General features: G+C 35.4%; 1 protein-coding gene across 2 annotated transcripts in view; it reads left to right on the top strand.

Moving 5' to 3' along the window:
- Rfwd2 (ring finger and WD repeat domain 2, E3 ubiquitin protein ligase) overlaps nt 1-11,698 on the top strand; it is a gene marked incomplete at its 5' end in the record, with an annotated part of 196,761 nt that extends 185,063 nt beyond the window's left edge. For both annotated transcript variants that reach the window (XM_013520966.1, XM_013520960.1), the window contains 2 exon segments: nt 8,963-9,007; nt 11,266-11,698. In XM_013520966.1, coding sequence (XP_013376420.1) covers nt 8,963-9,007; nt 11,266-11,283 — 63 coding nt within the window.
- Nucleotides 11,699-12,938: the final 1,240 nt, after the last annotated feature.

Here is a 12,938-nt window from a genome sequence, read left to right as displayed (position 1 = left end):
TCTGGTACCGGGAACTGCACTCACGACCTTGCGCTTGCCAGGCAGGCGCTTTTGCCGCTGAGCTAAATCCCCAGCCCCTGGTCTTCTTCTCTTTTCTTCCTGTGTGTAGCTTTGTCTGCACACACATGTTCTAAAATGTCATGAGTTTCAATTATATTGAAATCTTGAGTCAGTTTCTGAAGTATTGTTAGATTTTCAAAATAGTAAAACACTATAGAAGAAACCCTGTAAGAAAATTTCACTCACTAGACCAACCTTTATATGTATTTATGGTCATATTTCTCAGGAGGGTCTATTTGATGGTGCTGATTTTCATATTTATTTGGCAGAGACAGATTCCAAAATTTAGGAAACAGGTGTTTTGTGTTTATATTCATGATCATGTTATGCTCTTTTTTACCTTAAGTTTTAAATTTCTTATGCATTCATTTCTTCTGTCTAGTTAGTTACTGCCCTTTCTTAAATCTGACATAAAGTGTAGGAAATCTCCAACACTTTGCCATAAAATATCTGGCTCACCTTGTCTTAGAGAAATTATAAAATTTTTCAGTATAAAATATTTTCATTGTTCATTCAGAAAGATCTTAATTGTAAAGCTAAAACTTTGAAATTGAAGATATGATAAGCCATCAAATTTAGAAGCCCTTTTGATGAGTAGTGTAAATTTCTTATCAGATTTGCTTCAAGAGCAGATATTTGTTGAAACAAATAAAAAAGTGAGTTGTAATAAAAGATGTTTTATTAAAACAAAGGTCCATCCTATTCATCAAAGATTGTAACTATACTATTTTATTCATTATTATTTTCGTGACTTAGGATTAGAAGGGACTCATCATCCTAAGGAAGGATGTCATTCTAAGCAAGGATACCTAATTGTGTTTTAAAAGAAAAATGTAATGAGATGATCTTGAGTGTTCCCTTGTGATGAAATCCTGTCTCCTGGATTTCAAATTAGGATTAGGAGGTGGGGATGAGGGTGGGATGTTTGACCTGTCAAAGCCCTGTATGCTGACTATGGAACATCTTCTATGTTTCCTGGTTGTGTGACTAAGCCCTCTCTGCTAGCGATACTTCTTGAAGTCACACAGATATACAAAAGGTCAAACTTTATGTATAATAAGTCTTTTAGAAGTCTAGATTTAAAATGTGCCTCTATATAGTATATGAGAACTGAGGCTCACTGTATATATTAAATCCTTACCTAAGACTCTTTCCTCCTGCAATTCTGATTTAGTAAATTCAGAATAGGGCTCTCAGACATGTGACAAGCTCGCTGGGTCAATATGATACCAACCAGCACTGATATTATCAATCTTCACAAGTTGATTTCTGGCTTTGCTATTCTTTTTTTTTTTTTTTTTTTTGGTTTTTCTCCGGTACTGGGAACCGAACTCACGACCTTGCGCATGCCAGGCAGCGCTTTTGCCGCTGAGCTAAATCCCCAGCCCCTGGCTTTGCTATTCTTTAGCTGTGTGTATAAGTTTAAATAAATTACTAAGTGTCCCTAAAACCATGTTTTCTCTTTGCACATAGTATCTTTCTCATTGGATAACTGTGCATGTGCATATTAAGTGAAATATTCCATATACAGTTCTTGGCAAAGTAACTAGCCCATGGTGTTCAATAAATTAAGTGTTAATGACAAATTTTTCCCTACATTTCTGGAAAGTAGTAAAATGAGTCACAAAGTTTATTATCTATATTGCAAACACAATTTGGACAACTGATTTGATACTTTATAGATTAGAGGTAGGGCCTCGATATGAAAAGAGCTCAAGACGGGCGTGGTCTTTTATTTTCAGTGACAAAAATCGTCACTTTCTCTTTTTTGGCAGTGAGAAAATAAGACATTTGTGTTCATAAAGAGAATAATTCCAAACCAAACAAGATGGAGAGAATATTACAGAACTAACAGACACAATGTAAATTGTGAATTGTTCTTATTTGAAGCATATATTCTTTGCTTATATTTACTTTAAGACATTAAATTGAACCATCTTCCTCACTGTTTTGTATCGTCTAGGGACTGTTATTTGCAGACACTGTATGCTGTACATAGTGATTTATCATTCCCATTTTACCAAATACTTATCTCAGGGCTTTAGGCAGATGCAGTTTTAACATACTGGACACATTCAGAAGAAAATTACAGATTTATAGGATGAACTGTTGAAGGCAGAATTGCTTACATTAATTTTCACTAGCCAAATTAGCTGTATCTCTTAGTTTTAAAGGACAAATGAAAATAGGATTTCAGTGTACATTTTCCATGTCACTTATAGTGTTCTGTCACTTCAAACAGAAAGTCAAGCTTAAAGATCATAGGTATAGGTGTTACTCCTCCCACCAGTAAAACCTTGAAAGAACTTGCTTTCCTTATTTTTATGGTACAGACCATAAACTTGTTTGGGAAAAGATTTTTTGAGATCTTTATTTGGCAGGTTTGTGCTTTTAAACATCTAAGTGTTGAGAGTAGAGCATCTTACGGTAGTGTTCCAATAAGACTGCTGGAGTCAGGTTGCCAGCCTACCTTCCATTTGCCATGGGCATTAGCTGTAAGGCTTTGCACAAGTCACTTCACTTTTCTGTACGTCAGTTTCTTCCTCTATGAAATTAGAATAATTATATCTTTCACATAATGTTACAGAATAAAACTAGAAAATACATAAAAATATTAAGAAAAAAATAGATGGCACAAGATAAATGATCAGTGAATAATGTTGCAGTTATCATCTTCAACATAACTAGACAGAAGTGCTTGATTTAATTAATCAAATATTCATTCTACAACATAAAAGATTTTTTTCTGCATTTAGTTTACCACTTAGTAAACATTAATAATCATAAATAACTATGGTATTAGACAAAATGAAAGATAAGAGAATTACTCTTGAAAGTATTAACTCTAGAGATTAAATTATTTCTAATTTTGAAGATTGTGGAAGACGTTTTAAAGATGTAGACTTCTGAGCTCAACTTCTCTTAAAAACAAAATTTCAAAAGGCCTAAGACAAGGGAGAAGGAAGTGTATGGACATCTGGACAGAAGACTCTAAACCAACATCTATTAAATACAAAATCATACTAACTTACTGTCTGAAGATCATCACCATCAGTATTTTGAGGTAGATACTCTTGACCTGAGGTAGAGACTCCAATTTGCATAAGATTACACAGCTAAGTAAGTAGTAGAGGGTAATTGTAGGAAGGCAAACATGGAGAATGAGTGCAACATGAGGGCTTCTTAGTAAGGGTTGTCTGTGTGGGCTCTTCCTTAGCCATCTCAGCTCTGCCAATAAGATTGTTATCCCTTTCTTGGTGTGGGCAGGGGCTTAGGGCCAGAGAGTAGGAGGACATACCTTCACAGAAGTAATTTCTGATCTGTTTCCTGAGGCAGAAAGGAAGAAAGTAGATAGTTGTCCTTTGCTTTTTCTCAGGTGTCTTCTACTCAGATAATCCTTATGCCATAGTGACATATTTGGAGGTGATATATTCTGATCTCCTGCAGCACCAAAGAAAAATTAATCCTGTGTCTTCCCTGCATAAAGACATCCACTCACTCCATTATACTCACGTAAAATTCACACTCTGCTGTGGTACAGTTTGTATGCTTAACCCCACCTACTATTCCTATCTAATTAACTAATACACAAATTGCTTTCTAGTTCAACAGTTTCTCATCCCAGAACCATTTTCTCTAAAAGTTGTTGTACTTATGTGATAATACTCCTTTACCAAACATATCCTCCATCTTTTTTACTGGGAATTTTCTGCTTTTACTTTTCCATATCCCATCTGTGGCCTAATTTATGAAGCTTTTCTCACCTTTTCCAGGTGGAGGATCACCCTTTTCTGTTTCCTTAGCTGCCCCTTTGAACTTATTTCCAATGAGTATGTAATACTACTTTGTTTAAAAAATCCACTTCCCCTGCGGGTATATAATCTCAAGATCAAACGTTCTTACTCTTCTTTAAAATTCAGTACCCAGTGTAGTGTCTGATATGTAGTATCTACCCTAATTTTGATGACTGAATGGACATTTATGGATAAGTGAAGTGTAATTATTAAATGTCCCTCTTTAATCTCTTGTCATAATCCTTATTCTGAAGCTACTTTTTCTGAGATTTTATGCTTTGTACTTTTTCTGATAGCAGTATAGGCATTCTAGCTTTTTTATGATTAATTTTTGCATGGCATATCTTTTTTACTTTTATCTGTATGGTTACATTTAAAGCATTTTCTTTTAGGCATCATGGAGTTAACACTTGCTGCTTTATCCAATCTTAAAATCTCTGCTTTTTAATTATGGTACTCAGGCCATTTACTTTTTTTTTTTTTTTTTTGATTTTTGGTTTTTCTCCAGTACCGGGAACCAAACTCACGACCTTGCGCTTGCCAGGCAGGCGCTTTTTGCCGCTGAGCTAGATCCCCAGCCCCGCCATTTACTTTTAATAGTTAGTATGTTTGGGTTTATGTCTGTTACCTTTTTTTAAAAAAATAATTCTCCTGTTACATGTTCCATTGTCCCTATTTTTTTTTCTCGAATATTTTAAAGCCATTTCTTCTGTTTTGGTTTATTAGCTGTAACATTTCTTTCATATTGTTAAGTGGTTTTTCCAAAGTTCGTAGTACTCACATTTGACGTTTCACTTCAGATTGTTCCACTTTGTTTATAATGGAAGAATCTTACAACAATATACATCTCTTTAACTTTGTGTTTTTGTTGTGTGAATTTTAGTTCTCTTTATATAATCAGTATAACACATTTATATAATTTTTGCTTTAAATATGCATCTATCTATCTGTTAAAGAAATTTAAAGATACAAAAGCAAATATCTTTTCTTACCTGAATATTGACAGTTTTCAGTAGTCTTCATTCCTTTTTTGTATAGCTGGATTTTTATATAATATCCCTTTAGCTTGAAGAACTCCCTTTAATAATATCTTATACTGCAAGTCTACTTGACACACTAGTAGAAGGACAAACAGATAATAAATATATAAACTAATAAACATGGAAACGTTCCAGTAAGAGTTAATACAAAAGACAGGTAGTGGAATGGTATATGTAGTCCACAGGCTATAATTTCCTGACTCCAGGTCTGAAAAAGCATTTACCTTAAGCCTAGTTTAGCTCTGCTAATAAAGGGTGGCACCCCCAGCCGGAGATTCTGGTCAGTGCCCTGAATGTCTTAAAGACCTGAATGCTTCCAAGCAGAAAGCCATGATGATTATGAGACTCACCTCACTTGTTTCCCTTCTGTCTGTCAGCAATTGCAGTCGTATACTGCCTATCGCACAATGTTGCCATATGTACTGTGTTGTTTTCTAGTTGTTATAGTAAAAGGCCAAGTCCAGTTCATCAACTTGCTCATGATTTTAATGTCATGGCTATAACGTCTCTTTGTTAAGCATGCTACCAAAGAGAAAACTCTTCCAGTAGTTGCAGATTTGTGTTAGTGGAAGTTAGTGTACTATCACTGACAGTATAAGGATATTAATGTTTGTGTGGTTCTATTTTTATAGAGACCTAATCATTTTTGTTGTCTTAATCTCTTCCTATTATGAAAGAAAATAGCAGAACTTTATCAGCTTAGTTTTGCTGCAGAACTGCCAGTTTCCAAAACAGGAGATAATGAGAATTACTGCCTGGCATTTTTATTTTATTCACCAAGTAAAAACAACCCATTGAGCCAGAACTAATTAACATTAGGCTCTATCTAGGACAGTAAAGCTACAGCTTGCAATTGACCAGTTATCCAAAATGCAAACAAGATTCATTCAAAACTTAAAAGTAATTACCTTGTATGTATCACCACCAGATCTCTATGTTGGAAGTAGGAAACTGGTATTATTTTTCTGCTGTGTGCAAAATTAATTTATCTTAAACTAATATCCAGCTGACAGTTTAATCCTAGATCACTTTTTTGTAATTACGTGATCTTTTGATAGAGAAGTGCTGAAATGTAAAGACATTTTTCTTTCATTATTGCTTTGAATGGTTCTGAGAGTTCATAAGAATGAAGACATTGTGCCACTTTTATATCAATCATAGAAGACCATTCAAACTAGACCATCAATTTATGTTAGCATTTTAATAAGTGACATAGTCAGTGAATAAATGAAGTATTCATCTGTCCCCAGAGACAAAGGTGTTAAGAGTTAATTCCCTCATAGTATCTAATGACATCATCTATTAATTCCATAATAGACATGAGTTTGCAGAAAGTGTTTATTCACTACAAGTAATTATCAGATGTCTTTGCTCTAGGATTTTGTGTGGTATAGCCTCCAAACCCATCTTGTATGATTATATAGCTGAATTATTTATGTTAACCATCGCCAATCCAAAATCCCAAACTCGTGAAACATTTTCAACACCAACATGAGACCACAAGTGGAAAAATCCACACTTGACCATCTGTGACAGGTTGCAGTCAATATATAGGTACTCTAAAAATATTGTGTAAAAGTACCTTCAGGGGGGCTGGGGATTTAGCTCAGCGGCAAAAGCACCTGTCTGGCAAGCACAAGGTCGTGAGTTCGGTTCCTGGTACCGGAGAAAAACAAACAAAATAAATAAATAAATAAATAAAAGTACCTTCAGGCTATATGTATAAAGTGCATATGGAACATAAGTAGACTTGGGTTCTATCTCCAAGGTATCTCATGCATATACAGGTATGCCAAAATCCAAAACAGTTCTGCTTCCAAGCCGTTCAGATAAGGGATGATGAATTCAGCTGTATGCCATACTCTTCCAAGTTTTCCTTTCACTGAGAATCGGATGTTTGAATTATGTAGTTTATAATCTTTGTCCTACAGAAGTGGATTCACTGCAACCCCCTAAGCTAGTCTTTACAAAATTTCTCTACTTTTCTCCTTTATATTCAAAAGTGATGGGTCAAAATAGCAAAATGAGATAGAACTTTCTAAATTTTGCATTACCCTGAAATCTTACGTTCCATAGCAGAGAGAACAGTTCTTGATAGCTACAGCTTCTAGTGATGATAGCTTCAGTCAGTTGTTTTCTTGGAAATTAGAGTATTTCCTCTTCTTAAATGGCAGTCAGATTGATCAGGCCTTTTTCCAGCTTCATTTCTCCATCGTGTTTATGGGAGAGTAATTTCTGGGTCCTCTAGTGGCAGTTCTGATAATCACAAACCTTTTTTTATTTTTATTATTTTTTTAATTTTTGTGCTAGACACTGCTGTTGTACTGTGCATTGTCTCTTTTTCTGAGGCAGGCATAAAAATTCTACCATCTAACTCAGGGTGAGTTATATTTCTTAAGACCTCAGACTTATGCCAATCATTTTTTAAATTCAAGTCAGTAAAAAAGAATAAGTAAATCCCTAGTTTATCTTCACAGTTGCATCACTTCAAAACTTCTCCCAGCATGGAAACTGAATTTCTGCACATTAAGTCCCAGAAATAGACTCTAATTCCCCAACGAGGCTGTTTAAACTTACTCTTAACAGTGAATTCTGTATCACCCATATTCTTATTTTCAAAGACACGTGTACTGATTTAAAGAAAAACCTTGGCTAGAAAAACAGCAATTCCCATGTCCACATGTCTGCTGCTTGTAGAAGACAATTGTGACCTTTAATGCTATCAACACTGACTACATCGAAGGAGTGTGTTCTAATCCCATTAGAAATTCTGGGATTAAAGCCAGCCATGGTGGTGAATGCCTGTAATCCCAGCACTCAAGAGGCTGAGGCAGGAGGATCATTGCACATTCGAAACCAGCCTGGGCTACAAAGTGAGCTCAAGGCCAGCCTGAACTGCATATCGAGACCCTGTCTCAAAAAGACCCAAAAAAAAGAAATTCTGGAATAATAGAAGAAATTGTTTTTTATATGTCAGTAGTAGCAAATAAGCAGTTTCAACAGTAGCCTTCCTAAGAATCAAAGGAAAGATAGAAATGTTTAAGTTTGTCAAGCCCAAATTCCTTATATTGTATCAAGGAAACTGAAGTGTGTAACTCAGCTTGGCCCAAGTAACTTGAACATCATACAGTCCAAAAGTTTTCTTTCTTCTCACAATTTTCTGACACTTTGGAAGACATACATGTATATCACTCACATCCTTCTCTAAAGTTCAGCTACTTTATCTATTTCTCATGGCTGTCAATTGGGTTCAGTGTTTCCATCAGCCGTGTGGCCTCTGTGGCAGTCTTGAGTCTGTTCACCCTTAGATGTTTACTGCAGAGAGCAAAGGACTGCAGAATGTGTCAACGTCCTTCCCTTCCTACTCACCCACAAAGGAGCATGTCCCAACTCCTACTTTCTGAGATTTTTTTTCTGGTTAACTAGTCCGTCTCCATTTCTTTTTTGCATTTCCTACTTTTCAGAAAACCTTCCCTCTTAAGGCTTAGAATATAAAAAATATCTCATGGCACAGATTTTCATTCACATAATTCAAGACAAATAATGCATTTGTTGAATGATATAATTTTTTATGTAATTTTTTAAAAGCCTTAGTTCTCCAAGATAAGTATTCCCATTTTCTTGTTTTCTTAATTATCAGTGGCTATCCATAGAGATTTGTGTGAAGATACTGGCAGTATTTACTTCAGAGGCTGGTATTTTATGGCAGAAATGAAATGAAAGCGGATTTGGAGAAGCAGTTGCTCTGTTTTTGTCAAATTATTCTTGCATATTATTTTGATCTTTGTCTTGGCTTTCCTTTCACTGGGAGCTCTTTTTCCTTTTACTTTCCTTGATAGTCAGACGTTTTTTAATCTACTTGTAACTTTTTTATTGAAACTTAATCCTCAAAATGTAGGGTTTTATGCTTAAAACTCATAGTTAAAAGCATGTTAAAAGTTGGATCTCCATTTTTAAATTCTATTGGTGTCTTAGGGACAAGTGAAGAAAAGATGAAGAGGAAATTTTTTTCCTGGTGCCTTCCAGGAAACCCTTCTCTATATTTTAAAAGCTCTTGTTCTTTTCTAGGAGTCCAATGTGCTGATTGCTGCTAACAGTCAGGGTACAATTAAGGTAAGCTGTTTTATACATTTCCATTTTACAGTCAGATCCACTTTTAGAGGATCATAAAAATAGATAATTGTATGGAGCCCGAGAGATCATTCCAAATTATGGGTCTCTGTGTCCTTGAAAATGTCTTGACTGAATGGGGAAAGAAGTGGGTGGCTTCAACTTTAGAGATGACAGTCTTTGTTGAGGTTGTATAGGTGGATCAGTGGTCAGCTCAAGAAATGGATGAATTCTGCTGAGCACTCACTGTGGGCCAAGCACTGTGAAACTTCTCTTACAGCAGTGCTGCTCTCCCACCAAGGCTTCAATAGGCAGGGTTCAAGGGATAACAGCTACTTACGCACTCACTACATTTAAACATGTCCTACTCTTAATTTCATTCTTTGTCAGGTTTTTCTTCCTGCTCTTCCCTGGCTAATGGGTTCTTCCTCAGTTGCCAAAGTAGGGTCAGGCTGGTGGGGCTTTCAGTGTTCACTTGAAAATTGATCATGTGATCACACCAATACTGAAATGTTGAATACCCCTTAGCACACAATCACAGTCACAAATTCATGCATAGTTTTTCATGTACTTACCTTTTAGTTAGAAGCTCAAGAAAGTAAAAAATTTTATGTAATTGTATTATTGAATATTTAGCCGTTGGGCATCATACATTGGATAAATAAATCCTGAGCTAAGCAGTGAACTTTCTAAACAGAACACCCATTTTGGTGGAGGCATTTATTAGCACGTATTCTAAGATTGTCTTTTCTCTGCATGTGTTCTTGAAATATGACAAAATGTCTTTTCATGTACTGTGGTTTATTTAACCTGCCAGTGGGTACTGATTTTGTTATATTATTGCCTCTATCCTAAATAGAGAATGACCCAGGCACTTGGGGAGCAAATACAAACCTAACACATCCTGTGTAGACAAAATGGGCAAACTCAAAGCGGAAGGACAGCAATGTTACCTGGTCAAACTAATTTACAGGTAGTGTGTCCTTTCTTAGGCAGGTAGTTTCTCTGTTTGCAAAGCCTCTTCTAAAGAAGAATTATGCAGAGCTTAAATGACAAATAGGTTTTTTAAAAAGCCAACGTGTTATGTTCTGGAAGCCTCAGACAAAATGGTAGAAGGTCTTAGAATCTTTGATTTAAATTTCTATAATCTGTCAGTATCTATCTCATTCTCATAGCAAGGCATGGATTGAAAAAGGTACACTTCATTCTTCAACAGGTTTGGCCTTTAAAGCAGTTGAATTTACTATTGTCCCTGCAGGAACTGAAAGCTTCATTGATACAGAATCTCACTGACACATCTAAGATTCTACTCAGTAGCATTGACCTCTTATATTAAGTAGCCTCCTTGCCTAAGAAAGACAAAGCATTATAGAAGCATGAGTGTAAGTCACGGCTTAGAAGAGCAGGATGGGAAAGGTTGCATCTTTAGATCTTTGCCACCTAGAATTACAGTCTCCATGTGACATCTTTTGTGACAGTGTCTCACAATTACTTTCATGTTCTCTGTCTTTCCTTAACCGTTTGACTTCTCATATTCTTATGTGTAATTTTAGCGATATCACAACCAACTTTTATGACAAGATACTACTTTTAACATTGACAGAATATCTTGACATCAGATGATTGACCAGGAAATAAAAGAAGCAGTAGGGAAAAGGCACCATTCTAGATCCTACATATCTTGATTGTGATTACCAGTGTTTGTTAGTATTTGATCAAGCTAGTATTTATCAGTAAAAGAAAATACATTGATTAAAATCCTAAACAATAATACTTTAAATTTTCTCAAGAATATGTAAAGAGCCAGGTGTGGTGGCACATGCCTATAATCCCAGCACTTGGGAGGCCGAAATAGGAGAATTGCTGTGAGTTTGAGGCTAGCCTGGGCCACATAGTGAGTTCAGAACCAGCCTGGACTAGAGTGAGTCCTTCTCTCAAACAAACAAACAAACAAAAAAACCAAGCTTAAAAAATACATGTAAAGATACTAGTAGGTATTAGAAAAATGTTGTCCATGCCAATTCATTTATCCATGTTTTATGTAGTTTATCTTGAAGGCTCTCTGATCCCAAAGAGTTCACACAGCAGTAAAAAATAAGAAAGGATTCATGTTTAATCCCTTCATATTCTTTGGCATTATGCCAGTTGGTAAATATTTTTTATTTGATTTTCTGTTCATGAATGTAGATGAGATTCATTAAATGCTTTTATATTTTAAAACTGTTCTATAAAACTATCTCTTTTTTTTTTTCTCCAACTAGGTGCTAGAGTTGGTATGAAGAGTTTACTGAAATCAAATTGTGCTTGCTCCTGCTAAAACACATCTGCAGCTGACAATGAGAGAAGAAAGAACTGTCATGTGTGATCTCTCCCCAGAGTCATCATGGGTTTTGGATTTATTTTGAGTACACTTTTTTCCTTTTTTCCTTCTTTATGACCTTTGGGACATTGGGAATACCCAGCAGACTCTCCACCATCAATGTAACTCCACGGACTTTGCTGCTGTTGGTGGTGTGGTTATCTAATTTTTGTGATAGGGAAACAAATTCTTTTGAATAAAAATAAATAACAAAAAATAATAAAAGTTTATTGAGCCACAGCAGAGCTGGAAAAAAATTTTGTCAAACATTATGAAAAATACTCTTCAAGAAGTGGCACTAAAATTAAATAAAAAATGTGCACATCTAAACTGTAGAATAACATACCAGCACATAATTTTAAGGTCTATATTTCCCAACCTCTTTGGAACTATACTTACCAGTGTAAATGGAATATAAAGTTTATAGATTCCTTCCAGTGAACCTAGTGTTTACAGTAAAAATACTACTTTATCAATTCCTTTCTTCACTGTCTTGCCACATTTGTTTCTTTACCCAGTACTTTACTCCCTAATCCCTCTAGATTGATTACAGATCAGAAATTTTAACCTGTTACGCTCACATTGAGACAGAAAACAAAAGTCAGTCTTTGTATCAGCTAGTTCTCTCTTTGCCTTTTACATGTCATATGTTCATACAATTAGCTCCCAAGTATAGGCACCAAATCAACTTATTTTATAAAAGTCATAGCTATCAAGTAGTCATAGCCATTAAGAACTTCTAGGGCTGAGCAGTGACTTGGAGCAGGGGTCAGCAAAATTTTCCATGAAGGGTCAGATAGTGAGTTTTCCAGGCCATGTGGTCTCTGTTGCAAGTACTCAGCTCTGCCTATACTGCAGGAAAGCAGCCGCAGACAGTATGTGAAGATATGATCAAGGCTGGGAAGGAAGTGGAGGGTCAGAAGCTCAAACCCTGTTACCCATATTTCCCAACCATATAATCTCTCTGATTGTCCAGTTACTTTTATAAATTATTTTTAAATTATAAAGGGAAAGAAATTAGTAAAGCAAAAATAACAGTTAATGAGCTACTTTAAAAGTCTGAACACTTTCCAATAGAAAGAGAAAAATAAAATTATACTCTACATTTTATAAGAACACACACTGGGAGAGGGTGGATTGGATAAAGATAAGCATCAAGGGTAGTCAAAATGTCCCATTCTGTCAACATAAAGCCACTGCAACCTACAAGTTCATGTTTTATTCTCTGAAACTTTTGAAGCCAGATATATGTTGGAACTTAGGATGTTTTTAATATTAGAAAAGTAATTAGACTACATATACTATATGTTAAGTAACTTCCAAGAGTCTGGAGAAATTCCATATCAAATATGTTAGTAGTACTTCAGCAGAAGTATGAATGTTCACATTATGTGGGACTCATTCAGTTAATAGAAGCCAAAGACAGTATTGCATTAGTTCAGGTCACGCTTTAACCACCCAACAAATTTGCCTTAGGCAAAATTTTTTAGTTTTTAAAGCTTGAAAAGAATCAAATCTTACTAACTTCTGGAAATTAAGACCTGATAAACTTTTGGACAGAATTCTGAGCAGAAA

This window comes from Chinchilla lanigera, unplaced genomic scaffold (assembly GCF_000276665.1).
Source record: "Chinchilla lanigera isolate Chin_1 unplaced genomic scaffold, ChiLan1.0 scaffold00005, whole genome shotgun sequence".
Taxonomy (NCBI): Eukaryota; Metazoa; Chordata; class Mammalia; order Rodentia; family Chinchillidae; genus Chinchilla; species Chinchilla lanigera.
Note: the sequence above shows the minus strand (reverse complement) of the source record. Positions and strands in the feature narration are given on the sequence as shown.